Source organism: Betta splendens, chromosome 16 (assembly GCF_900634795.4).
Source record: "Betta splendens chromosome 16, fBetSpl5.4, whole genome shotgun sequence".
NCBI lineage: Eukaryota > Metazoa > Chordata > Actinopteri > Anabantiformes > Osphronemidae > Betta > Betta splendens.
The window spans coordinates 6,470,628-6,493,847 of record NC_040896.2 but is presented as its reverse complement, the minus strand read 5'-3'; the positions used below and the strand labels follow the sequence as shown (position 1 = coordinate 6,493,847).

The following is a 23,220-nucleotide window of genomic DNA, read 5'->3' as shown; positions in this document are numbered from 1 at the left end:
CAGCCAAAACATGAGGTCACAGTGAGCTGGAGTCAGACGTTTGTGATGCTGTCGCCTCCACGAACAGAGGCCAAAACACTAGCAGCGTCTCCAGCCTTCTAGCCAGCATCCAGGTGTGATGGTTAGTTCTTACCTGCTGTGCTGGGTTCTTCCTCTGTCTCGTGTTCTAACCTTAAAGGTCAGACGTGCTGCAGGCTGAGTTTACTAATGAACCTTCACCACCTGCAGCTCATCAGTTCACTGCGGCTGGAATCATTTAGAGCCCTGATCACTGAGACCGAGACTGGAGCTGCCGCCTTTGCTGCCATCTAGCGGTTCATTGCCTCCTCTGCGTTCAAACAACCGAATGACGTCATCGCTGACTGTTTGTGTGGCTACAAACAAACAGGTTTCATCATCTTGACGTGAGACCGTGATGTGTGAGGCCGCAGGAGCGGTTTTAACCATCCATTATTTGTAAAACCAGTCACGCACATTTTTTGTCACGATGTTTCTGACTGAGTCAATATTTGTGGGATACATTTGAGCCAATTAAGAAGCAGAAGCTCTGATGTTGAACGAGTCACCGAATAATGAGATTCACAATCTGTGCACTGAACTGAGAGGTCTTGATTGAGTCATTTGACAGATGTTTCCGCCTGGAGCCACCTGTGTGCATGGCACGAGCTCCTGACTGCATGGAACATGCTGATGTTTTCCTGCAGTGAGATCTGCTGTCACGCGCCTCCAACGAGAGAAGCATCGTTCACATTCAAAATCCTGTCAATTAACAAAGAGCTCAGCAGAGTCCAAATGCTGATTCATTCATATTCGGGGCTCAGGCGCTATTGACACATTAAACAGAACGGTGGCCGAGGCACGAACACTGGCTCAGAATCCCGAATCCACGCGTTTACTGCGCACGCACCAATATTCGGCCTGGTTTCAGAATCAGTAAACAGATGTGACCGAACCGCGCTTTGCAGCTTGTTGGTGACTCGTCTCGTGCCTCCTGGCGTGAAGTGGGGTTTAAAGGCGCCGTGTGATGCGCAGATGAGCCTAAAACCCAGGTTTCTCGAGCTGCAACAGGTCGGTGCGTAATTTGCGCGTGTCTGTTGTTGTAAATCCGACGCGAGCTGTTTGTAGATAGCGTCGTCGCACGCTTGATTCTCGCGCCCCCGCTGCACGCGCACGCTCCCCGAGGTGGAGCCTGGTACCCCGGACTTCCCTCAAGTGAAGTGCCGGAGCACACGCACGGATTGGACCGGGACCAGCAGTCGGCGGCACAGATCTGGGACGCAGCATCTGAAGGGACCGAGGAAGCAGAAGACGAAGACGGGGCGCGCGAGCATCGGCTGAATATTTGTCACGGAGCAGCGGCGACCGACGGCTCTGAGGGAGATGAATCCGTTCATCCTCGTGTCGCTTTTGGCCACAGTCATCGCCGGAAAGTCACCTCGGCTCAAATTTGTTGTTCATGGTAGGAAGCTGCTGTTTTCTGGTGTTTCAACGCGACTCATCCAAACGTTTCTGTCGTTAAGCCTGTTTTTTATGAATCCATGGCAACGGGTGAATGAGTGAGCGTGTGACCGGCTGGATGAATGAGTGAACGGAGTGACAGCGTGGTCCTGGGGTGACGGAGCCCGTTATTTTGCAGTTGTCTTGAACAGATGCTGTGATGTCATTTGCAAACGATGCACCACTAGGACCAGCGGAGCCACGTTGATGGCGCTCCCTGAACCCCCCTCCACCGCCGGGCGTGATTTACGCTCGGCTCCGCATGTTCCGGAGCTCCCGGTTAACGGCGTCCAGATCCTGCTGCATTGTTGAAAGTGGCTAAACGTGTCGAGTGCTTTCTGAGCTTCCTTTGGTGCACAAAGTGGGAGATCAGTCACGTCGGTGCAACTCGTGGCTTTAGCGGTGGCCTTTTACAACTTGTGTTCGCTCTTAACGGAGCCGGTGTGTCTTTAATTGGACGGAGCCGCCGCCGGTGACAGGTGCCTTCACGCCGTCACCGCTCGCACCGAGCGCGAACCTCTGCTCCTCCGGACGAACATGGCGCCCGTGCGAGCGACGCACGCGAGGACGAAGCCCGTGAGCGCTCGGCCGCAAAGCGTCATTACGGTGAAATATGGGTCCTCGGAGGTTCACAGTCATTGTGGCTCCGCGTCCTTGCGGAACTGCAATGCGGGACGCGCCAGCTGCTTCGCTCTGCAGCAAAGAGCCGTGGTCCGGGAGCGGACGGAGGCTTCATCGTAGCAGCCGCCATGGATGCATATATTCATGTGTCAGTACAGATAAAAGCACAGCGAGAGGAGGAGAACGGTGGAAAACCCTGACGCGACTCCCATTTCTCAATTCCAGTCACGCCTTTTTACACCTCACGCAGCCTCCTAATGTATTCAATCAATAGAGGAGCGAGCTGCGTGTCAACTCATCTGTGCCTGTGTCGCTCCCTCTCGCTACGGAGCGGACACAAAGACGGGCCGCACGTGCGCCCCATTTCAATCAGAGCCATTATGACGTTCCGGGGATGGCAATAAATATCCGTTTTATACCGCACGCGCGCGCGCACGCACGCGCGCGGGGGCAGGATGTGGTCCACGAGCTTCCGAGCACCTCCAGCCGCTGGTTCTGCTCCACTGACAGCTTCCACCTCTGTGGCGGGTCCCGGCCCGGTTGGAGGCTTTGGGGTGGGTCTGGCTTCGTTTTGACTTTCCACCAGTTAATATCAGTGGCGCTGTGATGGATGCAGTGGTTTCAGGGGCCAGGCTCTGCATTAAATTGCATTCATTCCGCAGACACTCTTGTCAAAAGCTATTACAGTAAGTGCACTCAGTAGGAACAAGATGTCATCAAAAAATGCAAATGCCTCCCTCTCAGACGAGCCGTGAGGATGGAGCCACAGTAAATTCCAGCGTGGTGAAGGTTACGCTGTGGCTGTAGACGTCTGCTCTTATTGACGTCGACCTGCAGCCAAAGAAGCCAAGCGCTGAGGCCTTGGCTGCACGTCTGCCACAGTAGGCTGCATTGGTTCTAACCTTCACATGCTTCCATCCATTAACCGCCCCTCGTCCTGTACGGGGTCAACGAAGCTAATGACACCAACACAATATTAAGCAGCATTACGCTGGGATTGTTAGTGTTTGTAGAAGTTGTTAAATGCACAGTGGATGCTGTTAACAGGTCTAATTACACAAACAGGAGAATAACACCATTCAAATTAGTGTCATGTTTGTTTTGCTCCTAAAGACCCAAATCCTCACCAGCCGATTCCTGACTGTGTAGTGGCTTCGACTGTAGCTGCCCATGATGGAAAGAGGCAGAACCAGAACCAGATCTGGGTCATGAAGCGCACATTTCTGTATATACAGTACAGTAAAAATTCTGTGGCATTAATTAATAATATTTAAACTTGTAAACAACCGTGTGCTAAATGCAGTAAATGTGTGTGAGTTATTAAATGAAAGTCGGAGAATATTTGCCTGGCTGTTTAGTGCTTCACCTTCACTGAGGAGCTGCATTAGGAGCATTTGGATTGTAGCTGGTGGGGTGAGGAATGCGAGCGCGCCTCTCAGCTGTACATTAAGTGCACACAGTGTGAATCTGGCTGTTTGGGAGCGATAGGAGACATCAAAAGGCAGAGAAAGTGGGACAAACAGAGCGAGAGTGTTCGAGAGGAGCAGACACTCTGGGACAAATGCAACGAACGAGACAAAGCGTGAGAGGAAGAGGATGAGAGGAGTAGACGTCAGAAGAGGCCCGGTTCAGCCGTGGTTCTGTTGGACCTTCTGCCTCTGCTGGAGGCCTGGACGCGTCTGTTTATCCTGGAGCCGCGTTGGTCCGGAGAAACAACAGCTCTGCAGAAAGGTTTCACGTGAAGGCGAAGCAGCTGCCGTGAGGTCTGACAGAAACGCTACGAAAGCGTCGAGATTAAAAACCCCTCGACTTCAGGGTGTGTTATTCATGTAGAGGAGGAAACCATTTCCACAAATAACATCTGTGTTTGCCTGTAATTGGACCATTTCTCAGTGCATTGAGGAATTTGTCTCTTAAAATGTGACTCACTAATTGGGAAGTGATTCATCTGCGTTTAAGGAGGCTCCTCAGAAGGAGAGCGAACCTTAAAAAACAAGAAGCTATTTCTCTTTTCCTGAACAGCCGACCTTTGGAAAATTCAAGGTTTTCACACAGCAGCAATGATTAAATGAGGAAAAGGCAAAAAAGAAAGTCAGACTCTCACAGAGAACAATGAGAAGGTAGGAGGTCGAACTGCAAATGGAGTTGAGCATTTCTATTGTACGAGTATCTGGTGCAGCACAGACCGTTCCAGTTTACGCTCAGAGCCACAACCTGCACATCAGACTGGGTTCAGGCCCGGATGAGGGTCCGGCACAGACTCATTCAGCCCGACTGTCGTCCTCGACCTTGAAGTTCTCCTCATTCTTAAACCCAAGCATAAAAATGCTGCTGCTGTTAAAGATGTGAAGAGGAAATGAATCTGCTGCAGTCACATCCCCCTTAAAACGAGCTCCTGATTGAAGTTTCATTTAGAAACATAAAAAAGCGAACACTCAAATCACATGTCCTGCTCTGAACATCTGAATACGTCACAACCAAATTTTGAGTCTCAGCTTCTCCAGCCACAGAGTGTTTCACTGTGACAGCAAAACGAAGGAAAATACACAATCTTACATTAGTCATCGGCCGACATTGGCCTTTCTTCAATTCTTCATCAATTAGAGTCCCTCCAATAAGAGAGCCCCCTGTTTCCATAGAAACGTAGATGGTTGGCTAGCAACCTGTATCAGTGATCACCACCACTTCGTCCTGGTGGTGCTGTCAGACTGGATGTCTTTTTCATGTACGGGATGAGTATATGAAGCTCCAAGAGCTAAACATGTTGATGAATTATTTATTAATCTGGGTTTTCTCTCTTTTTTCAGGCCCCTTTAATCTGGTGAAAATCTGCACTCAGGTTGATCCGTCCCAAGCTTAATGTAGTTTCCCATTCCCATGCCTAATACGTATGAAGATCAAAGATTTAATTTGGTCAAGGTCAAAACTTATAATTTGGACTGGTTGCACTGAGGCCACACAGTGAACCGGCCCTGTTACTAAACAGTATGATTTAGTTCTGAACCATTTGAAAAGTAAATAGATTCCAATCATTCAAACAGAGTAATTTACATGTAATGCCAAACTGTTTTTTTTATAATCAGAGTAAATCATATGATTTTCAAAATCTCACGAACATTTGCCCACTTGTGTCTAGACGTAGAGAACTGGTGATGATTGACGTGCGTCCAGAGGTCAGCAGAGGTCAAATGTGTCTCAGAGTTGGATGAATCCTGCCCTAATCATGACACCAATTTGTAGTTGCCAGACTGAAAGAGACAAACTCAAACCACCACTTTTAGATTTATTACGATTTATTATTTATTATGATGACATAATGCTGTCAACAAGGAGCGGAGTGTGGAGAGGAGGTGGCGGCAGCCTGAGAACCCGTGGATACGAGTCATCTACTCATCTGTGGGGTTGTGTCCTGCTCAGGCTCAGGCATGAGTTTAGAGACCCTCGAACTACTGCTTCATTCGAACCTTTGGCCTGATATCAGCAGGCAACAATACGTTACCTGGAGTCCATCCCACACGTTCCAAGGTTATAGAACAGTCCCTGCGACCGGTTAACATGACCAGAACAAAGCACTGATTTTTCAGAATGTGGAGCAGACACAGTGTATATAATAATATATAATATGGTACATAAAGATACCACAGTAAAAGATATGAAATGTTTGAATGTAATTTAAGTCAAAGACGTGGGAACGTGATTAATTACGCAGCATCACGGGTTCCACGCCGCAGCGTCACAGGTTCCACGCCGCAGCGTCACAGGTTCCACGCTGCAGCGTCACGGGTTCCACGCTGCAGCGTCACGAGCGTCCCGGGTTCCACGCTGCAGCGTCCCGGGTTCCACGCTGCAGCGTCCCGGGTTCCACGCTGCAGCGTCCCGGGTTCCACGCTGCAGCGTCCCGGGTTCCACGCTGCAGCGTCCCGGGTTCCACGCTACAGCGTCACGGGTTCCACGCTGCAGCGTCACGAGCGTCACGGGTTCCACGCTGCAGCGTCACGAGCGTCACGGGTTCCACGCTGCAGCGTCCCGGGTTCCACGCTGCAGCGTCACGAGCGTCCCGGGTTCCACGCTGCAGCGTCACGGGTTTCGCACTGCAGCGTCCCGGGTTCCACGCTGTGTCCTGTGTGTGGGAGTCGGACTGGACTGAATCAGTGGAACCTTGTGGAGGAGTCCAGAGCGCGTGATGGGCGCTGTGCTATTTGTGCTCCCACCTCATGCCCTTTACTTCCAGCAGCCGGGCCGCTTCCTGTTGAATCCAAAAGCACAAAGGGCAGCGATGCTGCAGCGAGTGCTCTGATAATTGAAGACAACAGATTGGATGTAGATGAACGAGAGGTTCGGCTTTTCACGCTGGAGGAACCTGCGTTGTCTTCATCATTTATTGACCATTTTCCCCATGTTCAACCTAAACTATATGCATTTATTATGTGTTGACTCCTCAAAGTGCTGTTTCTTTCTGTGTCCTCCTCTCCAACAAACGCAACCCTCTGATATTTGTCCTTGTGACCCACAGAACCCCCCAGGTTTCACTTCGGCAAGCCTGAGAACTACATCAGCATGTTCCACCAGGAGGGGAGCAACACGCTGTACGTGGGCGGCCAGGCCATGCTCTACGTGCTGACGTTTTCTGACAGAGGCGTCCGCGACCTGCAGGTAGCTGCACTCTGCTGCTTCCAGACGGCGTGTGGCTGTCTAGAGTCAGTGTGGGGAGAAGAGCCAGCATCTACAGAGCAGCTGATTAGGCCCAGAGCCTGTATCCTGGTGTTATTCAGTGGACCTCCATCAAACACGGCCAACGCTTGAAGTCCGTAGTTCAGGTCAGGGCACACGGGTCCTCAACCTCTCAGGAAGCTGCTCTGCTGCCAAGCTCAGGCGAGTTACAGAGGATCATTCTCTAATCAGCAGCCAACGACTGCCAAGACTTAGTCAGTGCCCAAAAGGCACTTTGGCAGCTGAACAACGCTTGGAGGCACAGAAGCATCAGGCCGGCTGCTAAAAGGGCACCAGGGCTCAGGTTGAAGTCAGGTGGGCTTGGACCGCTGCTGGTTGAAAGCGCTTTCTGCTGAGTGGAGCCTCTCCAGCTGTTTATTACCAAACCACCGTTCATCCAGTGACCCACTTCGCCGCTGATTCCTGGATGCTGCTCTTGTTTTTGCCAGAAAACAGTATGAAGCCATAACTTGGTTTTTGTAGAGCGCTTCCTTCCGCTGGCTCTGAGATAAGACAGTGTGCAGCGATGGGGCTCGCGTTAACTGGACCCTAGGACAAGTCAGAAATCACACATTTGATTCTGTAAACCTGAACTAATTACTTGAAAAATGCAGGATTTCTTTCCTCCATCGGGATCGAAGCAAATAGCTTCTGTCCCTGTGAGGCAGCGAAGGCAGAGACCAGATGAGCCGGGCCGTCTGCGCTGACCCAGTTTACCGGCTGAGGTCCAATAAGGGCTGCACACACACATGAACCTTAGTAAACATAATTCACTGAGCTAATAATGGCGGCGCAGGCTCCGGATCAGGCAGGAAGTCACCAGCTAAGTCTGTAACCAGATCTGACTGTGTGCAATGTTCTCAGAGTGATTCAAAGATAAAACAGCAACGAACCATTTGACAGTGACGGAGTGTTTCTGTGTTTTTATTTTTCGAATAGAATGATTTTGGATTTAGTTCCAGGGAAAAGTAACTGTTGACAGTCACTTTTAAATTTGAGCAAGCGCCTACAAAATAAAAGCCTTTTCTTCAGATTGGAGCATCGGTGCTGCTGGGATCTGACTCAAAGGATGAATTCAGCCTCTTCACTCCCACCTGCTGAAATGTGAAGGCAGTTTAAGGGGAATTAATGAAAACATGACCACAACGTGTGGCAGCCGTGTCCTGACGGAGCTCCAACTAAAAACATCCTCCTTCCACAGATTCCCGTGCCGTCTGATCAGACTGCGATCGACACCTGCAGGTCCAAGGGGGCGCCGCTAGAGGTAGAAGCCAATGCTCCTGCAGCGCCTCCATCCATGCCTCCAACCGTGCACCTCCTCCCTGACTGCATCATCAGTGCTGTGTCTGAGCACATCATCCCCATCGTCACCATCACCACCATCTTCATCATCGCCAGAACCTCAGAGATTGAATCAAATGAACGAGCTAAATTCCAACAATAACAAATAAAGACATAAAAATGCTAATTCATGCAGATGATATAAAATTACACAGGAGACACCTTCAGCTCAGAACAAACAAACCCAACAATGCACAGATGAGTGAGCTGCTGATTATTACAGAGAATAATTACACAAGGTTCCACAGAGACACAAGGAGTTTACGGCGGCGTTCAAGAAAAACAACCCAGTACAGCAGCGCCAGTGCAGATTCACACTGGCTGCTGTGTCCTGTAAGAGGAAACAGTCAGTGGGCAAAAATCAGCAGCAGCCTGTGGAACGAAGGGAAACGGGACGCGTCCGGTGTGTGTAACCTGTGTGCAGTTACTCAGAGCTGGGTGGAGGTGCGTCTGTTTATGGACGGAGCACGTCGTCAGGTGCCGTCAAGGTTCGCTGCTGCCACAGTTCACTCAATCTTCCCACCTAGAACAGCGTGATGCCACTCAGACCACGCGTCTCAGAAGCGCCCGATGAAGACTGTCTCAGGAAATGAAGTAGAACAAAACACTCACGTCTCACGTCCCGCTTCATCTCCTAACGCTAGTCGAACGTTGGCGTTTGGGGGTCATGGTTACGTTAATGCAAGTGAGACGGACGGAGGGAGGTTCAGACGCCCACACCTCCACCCACGGATCCACTCACACCTCCACCCACGGATCCACTCACACCTCCACCCACGGATCCACTCACGGATCCACTCACACCTCCACCGATGGATCCACTCACGGATCCACCGATGGATCCACCCACGGATCCACCCACGGATCCACCCACACCTCCACCCACGGATCCACTCACACCTCCACCCACGGATCCACTCACACCTCCACCGATGGATCCACTCACGGATCCACCCACACCTCCACCCACGGATCCACTCACACCTCCACCCACGGATCCACTCACACCTCCACCGATGGGTCCACTCACGGATCCACCCACACCTCCACCCACGGATCCACTCACACCTCCACCGATGGATCCACTCACGGATCCACCCGCGGATCCACCCACACCTCCACCCACGGATCCACTCACACCTCCACCGATGGATCCACTCACGGATCCACCCACACCTCCACCGATGGATCCACCCACACCTCCACCCACGAATCCATTTGCACCTTCACACCATCTGTGAGGATGTCCGACGTCTCTCTCATGCACCTGAACGCAGCATTGACCCCCGAGGGCAGTCTTCATCCTCATCCTCCATCTCCTCCATCTAGTAATGTCTGGAGAACAGAGGCTCATTTTCTGTAGCGAATGAATAAGTGATGCACACGAAGCGTTGCAGCGCTGCACTGCAGGGCGAACGCTCTGCCAGCTCCACCAGCGCATGGATCCGTTCCAACTCACTCCTCGAGCTGCTTCTTGTTTGTCTGCGCTACCTTCGTCTCCTCCTGTCTGTCTTCCTCAGTGCCTCAGTTCATCCCTTCTTTCCCCCTCACCACACACGCACGCACGCACGCACGCACACACACACACACACACACACACACACACACACATGGTCTCACACACACACACACGCACGCACACACGCACACACGCATGCACACACACGCACACGCACGCACACACGCACGCACACACGCACACACACACACACACACACACGCACTTTGTGGGCTGTTTTTATGTGTGTGTCTCCTCTCCCGCAGCTGGAGTGTGATAATTTCATCACAGTCATCCAGAAGGTGAACGACGCCTTCCTGGTTTGTGGCACTAACGCAGGGAGCCCCAGGTGCTGGATGCTGGTAAGCGTTCTAAGCGCTTCTTTAACATGGCCGCGTCGCCTCCTCCTGTGATGAACTGGGCTCAGACGCCTCCGTCTCCGTCTCCCGCCAGGTTAACGACAGCGTGGTGACGGATGTGCAGGGCAGCGGGCAGATAGCGCCGCCCTCCGAGATCTCGCCTCCGTACCCGTCACAGAAATCCATCAGCCTGTTCGCAGGTAACACACACACGCCTTCTGTTTAAAGATCCACGAATCCGTGGTGTCGTTACACACTGAATGAACTGAATTTGCTCTCAAATGTGCAGAAAAAGGAACAGACGCAGTCAAAGTGGTTAAATAAGGAACAAGGACTTCATCAGTTCGCTTTGTATGAATAAGTGTCACAATCAGCACTTTGAGGCTGTTGATGTTCCTTTTCAGATGCATCTTATTTAGTCACAGAGCTCCGTGGCTGCTCTCGTCTACACGTGGAGCAGCAGCTCGCAGCAGCGACCTGCCTCTCGTCATCACAGGCTTTTCACAACATGCAAATCAAGAAAGGCTTCTGCCCAAAGTACCTGGCTGTGTTTTAAGGAGCCGTCCTCAAGATGCACGTGGGAGCAGAAATATGTAATCAGAGTATTTTTCAGTAAAATGTCTGCAAGTGAATCAGGTTTCAGCTAAAGCTGAAGTGAACCTCATGAGTCTAGTTACGACACTGAATGAAGTCCTGGTCCGTCCTTCAGTGGTTAATGTGGAGTCATAGACATGAGGCTGATCGGAGGCTGTTCAGCCACAGGACTTTACACTTTGTCAAGTGTAACATCAGCAGGTCTTCACGACTCGAGTGCTGGATGTGTTGGAGTCTCATCATCTCATCCATCGGACCCACGGATGCTTTACAGGCCTCTCATTTCCGCCGCCACCTACTCACTGGCCACTTTATTAGGGACACCTGTTCAGTCTAGTTCATTCCAGCTCTGCCATAAAGCTGTTTTTAGTAGATACTGCTATTTTATGTTTTCATTTATTTGTACCCGAACTTTGTGGATATAAATAGAATAAGTAATAACGATTTTATTGTCAGATGAGATTAGTCAGGTTATTTGTACAGTTCACAAATATCACAATTTTCTGTCTGTTCTGAATGTTTTAGCCATCGTTTAGTCAATTGAAGACAAATGAGAGGCCTGCACATTTGAACCTCTTCCTAATAACATATCGGTGCTGAGGCTATTTGCTTTTTCAAGCTGCTTATTATTTGCTTTGGTGCCTTGCTCCTCTCCACGGGGAATGGAACTCCTAATTGTGTGCTCATCGAGCGGCGCAGGGTCACATTAGGCAAATGGAGATGTGGGCCCGCGACGGCGCAGGCTGCCTGCTTAGGCCTCTCCTGCTGATGGACTGCGCTTTGGCTGAGCCACTTAGAGATTAGCTGGAGGTCCGTCCGCACCGCGGGACGCTCTCCCAGATGGGGATCGATCGTCGAGGCAACAGGCCGATGCCCCGCATTCCAGTAACGATCAGGCCCAATTAAGATGTTAATGCCACCATTGGAAATGCTTCCCGCCTACGTTGCCATGGAGACGCAGCTCGGAGCGCTGGCTAAAAGCGCTGTGATGGCTGCTCATTGGTGCAGTCAGCTGCTCCGCTCTGATGTCTTCTTTGCTGCTGGAGCCTTTTCCTCCTCTGTCTGTGGCCTCATGGGCCTTTTCCTCCCTCTCTGTGCTTAATGTTTTCTCTCTGTGCTGCTCCGATCTCCCTTTCTCTCCTGCTGAACCTCATTCCCATCCATCAAACTCCCACCTACTCGCCTTTTTACCCCCTTTTTCTGCTTCTCCTGTGTTTTTCCTCTGTTTGTGTCAGATGGGAATCTGTACTCTGCCCTGTCCTCGGTCGGGAGTCACTCCGGCTCCATCCGGCGTACGTTCGGTTCCCAGAAGCTCCTGAAGACAGAGAACGTGTGGCTGCTGAGTGAGTAGGAGGACGGAGTCACGCAGAAAGTGTAAAGGGTTAGACTAATGAACACGGAGATGGTGGGTGGCACTGGAACAAATAACATGTGGGTGTGTTCACTGTCACTGCTTTTAACAGCAGCTACACTCAGATCAGCCATTAAAGCTTCCTCACAGTTTGATTAGCAGCATTTCTCATAACACTGTGCGATGGCGTCTCATCTCATCAGTTCATCTCTCTGCCAGATCCACAGTTTGCCGGTGCTGCCATAATCCCGTCCTTGCAAAAGGTAAAGGAGGAGATCTACTTCTTCTTCAGCGAGATCAACAAGACGGCCAGAGTGGACGAGGAGCCGTACAGGGCCCGCATCGGCCGCATCTGCACGGTAAGAGGTCCAGAGCGAAGAGGCTTCAGCGCTGTCAGCGACAGCTTCCTGCAGACGCGCGTGACCTGGACACACAGTGATGCTTGTGCTGCTTGCAGGTGGACGAAGGCGGCATCAAATCCCTGCTGGAGCACTCGTGGACCACCTTCATGAAGGCGCGGGTGATGTGTGGCGCAGGCAACTCCCAGCAGCAGTACAACAACATGAAGCAGGCGGTGGTGCTCACGGCGCAGGACAAGAGGGGCGTGATGTACGGCCTGTTCTCCAACGCATGGTGAGCTGAGCAGTGGCTCCGTCGGGACGAGATCCACCAATGGTCTGCGAGAATTCACCTGTCTCACATGTGCAGGAGGGTGTTGCCACGACGACGGTGCCTTTATTTCTATTGGTTTACTAAAGGCAACTCACATTCATTTCTGTAGACTTTCGCTTGCTCATCCAATCATAAGCATTAGATCAGATTTTAAAAAATGCAGATCAGGTGATGTGAGTGTGTGGCTCTGCAAAACGAGGAATCAGTGTGTTGAGTTGAAGGAAATGAAGAGTATCTGATGTCTGACTGAGCAGAAACCTGGGCACCTGCAGTGATGCTCCTCAATTGTGTGTCTGTCTCCAACTGGAAACCGTCCAGGTAGTGGTTGGATTGTGTCATGTCTCACTCCATGACTCATGCGTTTTGTTGGGGAAGGCGTCTTGTCTCCTGACGAATCCTCTGACACGGTGGAGTAAAGATTCACAGCTTTCTGCTAAAATTAAGCACATTTTTCCCTTGAACTCCTATTTTTCACCCGCAGATGTGACTGAATCTGCTGATGTGTGTTTTAACTTGTTTGTCTCATCATCTCCTATTTTCTCCCAGCTTCTTTTATCTACACATTCTTCAGTTGAACTTTATACCAATTTGTGCAAAGTCACTTCAAGAACTTGTGTTGATGTGTCTGAGCACCAGATAATGGAGCGCTTCTCCAGGACACGACAGGGAGTATAGATATTTGGTGTTTGGAGGCTCAGCAGAGACTTTCCAGCAGATGCAATTACTGTGTCTTTGCCTTTGTTCAGGGGAAGAACAGTGATCTGTGCCTACTCCATTGAAGATATTGACCAGGCCTTCTCCACATCCAAGCTAAAGGGCTACAGCAGTCAGATTATAGGCGCTCGCCCTGGGACGGTAAGACCGAGCAGCAGGGCTTCTCTCTCTCTTCCTCTGAAAAAAATAAAGTCAATTGAACGAGTCAGCTTTTATTTCAAGGCAAACAATTGAAGTGCTATTTTTAAAGGCATGCTTTCGTAAGAAAAAAACATTTTGAAGCCTTTGTCCAAAGACGCCAGCTCAGAATCCATCACATCTCTCCACAGTGCGTCCGCAGAAACTCGTCAGGGGGGATTCAGAACGACATCAAAAACCTCGGTGTGATCCGATACCACCCAGAGATCGAAGACGTGATCCGGCCCGTGGGCGTGGCGCCGCTGGACCTGCCCACGGACGACCAGATCACGCACACGGTGGCGGACATCGTCCTGGCCATCAACGAGGAGCACTACAGCGTGCTGTACCTGGGAACAGGTGGGAGCCTGCGTCTGCGCTCAACACAGCAGCGATAAAACACAAGTCTGTTATCACTGCTTGTGAATGCGTAGAACTGACACACATGCGCTAAAAGCCCCAGTTTAAAACCAAAGCGAATGGAGCGACAAAAACGACACAAGGTCAAAATCTGTTAGGCACAAAATCCATTTAAGCCATAAACCAGCCTTCACGACTCCATTTGATCAACGCTCTAATACTGAGACGCTTCAATTGCCCATAGCAGTCACTCCAAAAATTGCTTTGCGCCTCGGGGAGATTACTATGGCAACCATCACAGGTCACATGGCGGCGCGTGTCTCAGAGTGGAGTTCAGCAGTGAGCTCATCTTCCTGTCTAGTTGCTGCTTTTGCGTTCGCTGCTGCGGTTTCTGGGTTGGTTCTGTTTTTAACTCGGCGTGGGGCAGGACGTGGCGTCTCGCTGCCAAGGGAAGTTCTCTGTGGAGGCCGGAAAGAAAGTGGAGCAGCTTGAGCCGCTCTGGCACCAGCACCGCGGTTCTTGTTCCTGACCCACTGCCTTCACTTCTCAGCGTCATATGTGGGATGGCGTCAGAACGTCTCGCTTGCATCAGCTTCACTTCAGAGCTTCAGCAATAAATATTAATGAGATGAGCTCATTAATCTACATAATGAAACTTCCTTCCTGAAATAATCCAGTTTTTAGTGAGTAGCAGGCAGACGCTTAATGAATAGGAGCAATAAAACCCTTCAGAGGAACAGAATCTGTGGATCCATAGAGTCAGAGCATCGTTAGGAAGGAGGTCTCTACCGGCTGATTTTGGAACCATTGAAGCAGGTCTGTCACAGAATAGAACCTGTTCCACTCCCTGTGCAGACGGTTTGGTCGGTGACCTGTTCAAGGACACGTTGGAGAACGATCAGGAACATTACTCATCTAACTACCTTCAATCTAAAACTTCAACCACACACATCTTTATTCTTGTCACAGTTTTCTGGCAAAGTGATGTCGAGGCTAAAGGACGACACTTTAAATTGTTGACCTAGAACAAACTGACAGGCAGTTTTATGTAGTCCTAATTAACTTAACAGCCTACAATGGTTTCTGAGTTTAAAGCCAAATAACTGGTCTCAGTGGGGCTTTTTACTGCAAGACGCGCTGACGGAAGCCTGCGCCATTTGACAAAGTCAGTTTCTCCGTCTTTTGATCATCAGCTGGCAAAAGAATGCAGCAGAATTCATGCATATAATAACCAGCGACTCCACTTTGTGTTAGGCTGAAAACATGGCAGGCAAGGTTTCTTACTGCAAACACGCATAAAAGACCAGATGAGGTACAGTAGTTACTTAGGGGGAGCTGAACTCTACCGAAGAATCATAGGAACCAAATGACACAGCTCATATGTACGAGTCACCATACTGTGTGCTGAAGGTCAGAGGCCTCACAGCAGGAAACCAGTCCTGTGTGTTTAAGAACCAGGGGTGTCAAACTGGTGTCCTCGAGGACACACACACGCATGCACGCACGCACATACACACACACACACACACACACACACACACGCACACGCGCGCGCACATACACGCACACACACACACATGCACGCACACGCGCACGCACTCACTCACACACACACACACACACGCGCACGCACTCACTCACACACACCCACACACACTCACTCACACACACACGCAAACACACAAACGCACGCGCACGCACTCACACACACACTCACTCACTCACACACACTCACTCACACACACACACACACGCGCACGCACTCACTCACACACACCCACACACACTCACTCACACACACACGCAAACACACAAACGCACGCACACGCGCACGCACTCACACACACACTCACTCACTCACACACACTCACTCACACACACACACACACACACACACACGCGCACGCACTCACTCACACACACCCACACACACTCACTCACACACACACGCAAACACACAAACGCACGCACACGCGCACGCACTCACACACACACTCACTCACTCACACACACTCACTCACACACACACACACACACACACACACACACACACACACACCACCATCAAGGGACTGCTTTGAGTTTGACACCCCGGCCTTAAACCGTCTTCTGTGTTCCACAAAATGAAATGAAATGCTGGACTGCTGATTATTCCTTTGAAACCTGCTCGTTTGGTCAAACATCTGCTGAAAGAAGGCCTTTCAGAGTCACAGGAGACAGTGAGGCCGCGACTGCTGAAATAGGAACAAAGGAACGGCATCAATGAAAGAAATCTTTCACTTCTCTGCCTCACTGACAGATTGACCACCAGGAGAAGAAAAGCTGCTTTGGCCATTTCAGCCTTAGAGGCAGCAAAGCAGAGAGCGTCCCTCCAGATGGAAGAAATGTCAGACGGACACTTGTTTCAAGTCGCCGCCACGTTCCAGATCAGAAGCTAATTTCTTTCCACAATGTGACATTCGGGGCTGTACCTAAAAGGTTAGAACGATGGACCGTGGCACCCCACTGGGAAGAACAAGAGCTGGAGAAGCTCAGTGTTAACGTGTAGAAGCTGCACCTCAGAGAAAAGGGAAACAGCTCGTTAGCAAACTGAGGCCAAACAATGTGAGGACCAAAAGTGTGTGACGGACACCATTCAAACAGTAGGAGATGCAGATGCTCTGCTGTTCAGCATTGTCCCCTCGGAGCATCTTCCTGCTATCTTTGTGCTGATACACCGTTTTGATAACATGTCCAAAAATAGCTCCAGGCAGGATTAAAGAACAAAGCGGATAAAATGAGGAGCGTTATCTTTGAGAACAGGGAAAGACACAAAGCAAAGCTTCAAAACTAAAGATTTGCAAGTGACAGCAAGAAACCTGTCGGTCCGGCTTACAGCCGAACGCCTGGTGGAGGGAACGTTCAGGAAATGAACACATCACTGTTTCCACAGTGAGGAAATAATCATAGACAGGACAAAACAAGACTCAAAGCCAACATGGAAAACAAGGACACAGGTCAAACTGACGCCATTTTAATCAAACTGTCACAAGAAACAAGTAAAGCGGAGAAATATTGCTCCGACTGCAAACAATCGAGGGTCTGATCGAATTCCAGCAGGTTGATGGACCGTTGTGAACAGGATCACCTTCATCTGGACTTGGTGCCGTGACCATATTAACAGCATCCATCTTACCCAGTAACAGACTCAGACTGGAGCAGCTTGTTGTCTTGTTGTGTAGGAAGTGGCAGACAACTGTAACCAGATCAAACTTGTCTTTGGGTCTAGTCTCACTAATGACACAGTGGTTGGACTGATCTTCCGCTGGGCCTTTGTTTGAGGTATGCGGCTGTCAAGGCTCTAATTACTCGTGCATTCACATGATGACGGGGAAGGAAATAATGGAACCCTTCCCATGATTACACCTTGTGAGCCGATTCCAGTGACGACGGCCAATCTGGCTGAATGAGCTGCTTGGACCAGTGAGGGTCCGGCTCCTGTGGTGGGTGTTTATGAATGGCTGCTTTAAGAAGACACTTGCTCCCACGGCTCCTCTGCACACAGTGACTAATTATGTGGTCACAGCGTGGACTGTGTAGTAGGCCTTCATCATTCCATGTGCTCATCTTTGGCCTTGCTTCTGGATTTGAGGTATTTTTGAATACGCTGTCACGCATTAGACTGAGGTTTGATGATTTAGGCTCCACAGCATTTAATTCATGTGAAATGACTCACTCTGCTGTTGAGAGAGGAAACATTTACGTCCAAGGCCAGAACTAAAGTTGTAGGACATTAAACAATTGATCCAAAATTGACCTAGAGTTGCTTGACTTTACTGAAGTCATTTGATGACTGAATAGAGCCCTATCAGAGCTCACTAGTCAGCCTTGGTTGTATCATTGCAGCTCAGGATGTGGTTTTGTGTTCTTGACTTCATGCATTAGGATAAAAAAATGACGTTTTGCGTTCTCTCTTCCATGGAAACCAGTCTGAAACTGGCATTGTGCCTCCGGCGTTCTGCTCTCCCATGAGAGTGGAAGCCGTCCAAGAAAAATTCACATATTTATGAAACTCTTGGGCAACAAAGAGAGCGAACACATTTTGATTTTTGACACCGGGAGTGTTTGACACGAAAGCTCGTTTCCTTCTGCCTTCACTGCATTGTCTCTTTTCTGATTCCACAGAACAAGGCAAGGTTCTGAAAGTTCTTCACACCAGCGAAGGAGTCTTCATCATTTCTCAGTACTCTCTGTTCCACAATGAGGGTCCAGTTTTAAACATGGCCATCGATTCCCAAAAGGTATCAGAATAGGTTTGAATGAAGGAGGTTTCAGCTTTACAACCTGTGTTAATTATAAATATTACAGCTGATCAGGAGCATTAAAAGCTGCAGGGCCTGGCTGATTTCTCCTAATGTACTGTGCTGCAGGGACACCTGTATGTTGGTACAGAGATGGAAGTCCAGCGTCTGCCGCTGGCTGACTGTGGTCGTTATGGCGACACATGCAGGGAGTGTATCCTCTCCCGGGACCCGTACTGTGGCTGGGACAAGGCCAGGAGGAAGTGCATCGCCATCCCAGCAGGATACAATGCTTCAACTGGGTACGATTAGCCTTGACGAACACCAGTGCAGACAGAGCTGATGCATGAAAAGAAAAGCACGCTGAGCTCAAGCTCTACCTGCTTCTTCTCTCACCTGGTGAACTTTAGGACATACTCTGAAAATCAATCATGCTTTTAGCCTGGCTCATTTTCTCACCCTGACATTGTTGATAATTTGTTCCTCCATGTTTTAATTTGCGAGTGACCGTGGGTTGATGTGGAGGCTCATAAGCCATTCGTGCGACTCCTAAATGCGGCTAATTCGTGGTATCTTGTTTTCCCGCAGGGCGCTCGTACAGAATCTGGACCAGTCCAACTCCTCGGTTTGTGGGGAAGCTGCTGGTGAGCCCTTATCTGCTCTCCCACTTCTCTGTATCTTAATTAAGCCAAAAGGAACCTTTCTGAGCAGCGGCAGTAAAAAGATCATTATCATATAATTGAGCTGCAGCAAACCACAGGGACACATTTTATGTTTTATGGCACTTACTTCGTTTCAGAACTCACGACCCTGTTGTAACCTCAGCTAATCATGACCATTACTCCCGTCTGACGGGTCGGAGCGATCAACTTCAACATTCCTGCTCATCCTGAAGCTGCACTGCAATCACACAAAACTCTGCAAAGCTTCACAATAAGTTTTATTCTAGATTCTTCCTTGATTAAAAATTGACTTTTATTAATTAAAAACTGCATTGATCCTTGTGGTTTAATCTTTAAGCTACTTCCTGCAGAGGTTCAGTTATGTTCAGTTTATGTTCAGTAGAGTTTGCCGAGTTATGATTATGCAACCTTTGTTTGGGGACAGTGGTGTCATTTGTGGGAACGATAAGAACACGTGTGGAACGTTTGATTTAAATAAGTAATTACTTCTAAGTACTGTTATGATCATATTTCAGTTATTACAGAATCATCAGAACAGTCTAGAACAGATCTGCACTACACGATTGCAAAACAACAGCATAAGAATAAGAATACTGCGCTCTCGTTTCTGTCCCTCCAGCTTTGAAGCAGCGCCGAACGTCCCCCAAAGAGGTGCTGGTGCCGTCCAACACCACCATCTTCCTCCCCTGCCCCGTGCGTTCCTTCCATGCCATGTACCGCTGGGAGAGGGATAACTGTGTCAAGAAGTACCCCTGCATCTTCTCTGGGGACTTCTGTGTCCTGGGGCCGGTCGTGGACACTCCGCTCAAGGAGGGCGTCTTCCGCTGCATGGCCACTGAAGACGGCTTCAAGGTGGAGGTGGTCTCCTTCCGGCTGGTGAACGACGGCCGGCTCCTGGCTGCCTCGCTGGCCTCCACCCTGGGCCCGTCCCTGCTACTCGCCGCAGCAGCGCTGTGGCTTCATTAACTGCAGCCCGTGCTAATGCTAACCCCTCATCCTTACTGGCTCCTAGCGTCAGGACAGCCACTGTTAGGAAGTTAGGTTCGCAGAGCATTGAAGGACATGGTTGGGTTGTACTTTGCCAATTAATCTTTTCCTTATCAATTTTTAGAGAGTCCATAAAGTATCAGTAAACGACGGATTGAGTTTTGTATTTTCTGCAGCTGCAGCGTTTTAAAAAGCAGTAAACTGAGAAATGCTCTAAACGACCTTACTTTATTTAAACCGAGTGACTAGGAGTTACTGTCCACGAATTGACTGCTTTGCGGGTTTTACCCTAATTCAACCACAATCAGGTGCTTTGCGAACCTTTCCTCTCTGACTCAAAACGATCAACATATCCTACGAGTCGGGCTAAAGGAAACACCAATACCAGTTCTGCCAGTTCTGTTTCATTTCTTTACCCATTTTCAAATCGACTTGATTGTGCTTATTTGTGACTATGTAGACCTTTAGCACCGCTCCTATTGTACATTACCATCATTCTATTAAACTTTATTGGTGTAGCTCATTAGTACTTAGAAAATTGTCTGGTATTGAAATTTAAAAAGCCTTAATACTTCTGGGACATAAACTCCTAAGCACAATTTTGCAGACTCGCTTGGACTATGTATAGTTAGTGCAGCTCAGTCCGACAACATCTCTGGGAGGAAGTGTCAGCATTTTGACAGGAAGTAGGTGGATCCTTGAACATCACTGTGTCTCAGCACCTCCTCCTCAGACGAGGCAGTTTCCTGCTTCTTTTTATCAGACACTCATTATTACGCCTTGTTCACAGCTTTGTGGTGTGTTTTTTTTTTTAAAGATGTCGTGTTTTTTTTTCTCCCCAGAGCATCAGAGCAAAACACTTGCATTTACATGGTGGGAAAAACCACAATGTCCCACAAGTTCTTAGCTTAGAAAAGGTTAATTAGTGTCAGCAACCCCCCCCTTAAAACCGCTAAACATGAAGTAATTCAGTTTATTCAGTGAAGCTGCCAGACATTTTGTTAGAGTAGCTACAGTAGCTTACTGAGAAACAATTGGAACATTTTTGCCTGTTTCAGGTAAAATGATCACATGTTGGTCTAAAATTCCAACCGTAGCTCAGACAAGCGATCTAAAACAAAGATGAAGATCCTATTTCTGTCAATGTGTAAAGATGTGAACAAGGTGTTGTGCTACAGACTTGTGCATCATGACAAAGGCGGGTGAAGCTAAATGTCAGGAGAGTAAAAGGCTTGTTCTTAGATCCGTGAGGTATGTTCTGTATTTTATTGCTCTGCAGATGCTGTTTTACCATGGTTGCCTACGTTTGTGACCGTTCGTCTCGATGGTTTGGGTTCTTACCTCATAGTTAGACCGTGATGTGTGATATGTGACATCAGTTCATCTATTTTTTTCATCCTTGTAGACAGACAGATTACGACGCTTCACTGATGCTCAGCAGTGACTGGAAGCAGCAGGTGTAAAGACCTCAGCGTTCATCAGTGGGACAGTTCAGTCTAAAGCTTCAGTAACAGAGCGAGGCGCTGCAGGAATAGCGAGCGTCTGACTGAAGCCGGCCGGGTGCTGCCATGCATTATGCAGCCCATTAGCTTCTTCTCCAGAGCTTTCAGAATAATCTTTCAGTAATGTTACATAAATTTGGCAGAAGTGGCATTAACAGCTAATTAGACATTGGAAGTGGTTCGCCGTGCATGGTATTAAAGCGCCGCTGTGGCTGGTTCCTCTTTCAGCTTGGTTGCGTGTTGCTGCTCACAGATGTGCAGAACCTCTGACGGTGCAAAAAGGCCAAGCTGTGTTGAGCCGCTGTATGTGAATCCCATGACCTCGTCCCTCCGTAGCTGTGCCTGTGCTCACGGCCGTGTGGATGTTTGCTGACGGCTCAGAGCTCCGCGCTGCTCAGGACCAATCGGGCCAAACACGAGCCAAGGAGAGGCCTCGGCTCTCAGTGTGACACCCAGGATCCTCTGATTAGTTGCTAGATCAAACACGAGGCTGCGTCACCGCATTGTTCTGCTAACAGTAGCTTCATGTTAGGAAATGAGCTGAATGTGTTGTTTAGATCAAATGTGCCAATGTTTAAACAACTACTAATATCAAATTATAAAATTTTGCTTATGCACATATTGTATTAATTTAATGTGTGTAAATGCGTTTTGTTGATATTCTTGCTGCTACTGGAGCCGACTTTCCACCATGAGCCCTTTATTTTATTATCACTCGGTACTGACTCAAACAAACCTACACATATTAGTATGTTCAAGGCTTTAAAGCAGCCATAACCCAGGAGCGTCTGATTGGCTGAACACACCTGATGAAGCAGGAAGGCGTTAGGCTCTGCTCTGTATAAAGGTCATAATGTTTGAGATGGTTCTGGCAGAGCTGACATTAAAGGTGATTAGAGCCGCTAGTGATCCATCAACAGCCCTTCAGAAACAGCCCGGTGCTCAGACAGGTGCAATCAGACCTTCATCATTCAACAGGGCTTTGATGTCCACTCGTTTCTGCCTGATTAAGACACAGCATTTACCAAAGCACACGTCCACTTTGTTCAAGGCCTCGCTTTGATTTGGATGTTTACGCGGCTGCGGTTGTGGCTGACTCGCATTCGTTGCTCTCTCAAAGCAAACTCATTGGGTGGATCTGCTACTAACGAGCTGATGAGTCTGAATCAGCTGATGCTTTGTGAAGGCTGCTGTTTTGTTTTGCTCTGGGGTTTAAAGTGTTGCTGTCTGTTCCTGACGTGTGCCCAAAACTCAGTGTCTTCATTTAACTCATTTTAAAGTAACGCTGAACTCTTATTTACAAAAAAACGTTTCTATTGGTGCCATGCCAGTCGAATGCCACGCCATAACATGTATTTTTAAACAACAGATATCTATAGTCCAATAGATATTCATGTAACAGATCCATATTGACATGTGTTTCCCTGAACATGTGCAGTGAAAATGAATAAAATATAAGTATGAACAAAGAATTCAGTGTGTTTGTTGTCACTTTAAAGCAACTCGATGCTGTTGTTAAAGCTGAATGTTACAATCTCTATTGTTAATTAATAGATGTCAAACGTCACATTATGGTGCAGTTAATGTTCAATTTCACAGTCTTTGCACGTTTAAATAGGCTCATTTTAATAATTGAATCATAATAAACAGATTAGGGGATTTTTTTGTTTCACCACACAAACTAACTGAGTGTTAGCAGTGTTCGAAGGTGGGGACCCACATGCACAGCTTCAGGCGAGGTTGTTGGTTGAACGGAGGCAGGCTTTATTGATAGAATCAATAAAGTCAGGCAGGATCATACGCGACAGTACAACAGGGAGCAGGCAGGTTCAGGTCCAAAACAGGCGAGGTTGTCACCAGGTAAACACGGCAGA

The 23,220-nt window shown here is 48.9% G+C and overlaps 1 protein-coding gene across 1 annotated transcript; it reads left to right on the top strand.

Moving 5' to 3' along the window:
* The first annotated feature begins 903 nt into the window (after positions 1-903).
* On the top strand, positions 904-22,818 carry si:ch211-113g11.6 (uncharacterized protein LOC559008 homolog). The gene is made up of 14 exons (XM_029128069.3): positions 904-1,459; positions 6,632-6,771; positions 8,030-8,092; positions 9,934-10,029; positions 10,121-10,226; positions 11,856-11,963; positions 12,191-12,330; positions 12,429-12,604; positions 13,390-13,498; positions 13,687-13,894; positions 18,059-18,174; positions 18,304-18,476; positions 18,763-18,818; positions 19,477-22,818. The coding sequence occupies exons 1-14, from the start codon at positions 1,381-1,383 to the stop codon at positions 19,821-19,823; spliced, it is 1,917 nt and encodes a 638-aa protein (XP_028983902.1). The 5' UTR covers positions 904-1,380; the 3' UTR covers positions 19,824-22,818.
* Positions 22,819-23,220: the final 402 nt, after the last annotated feature.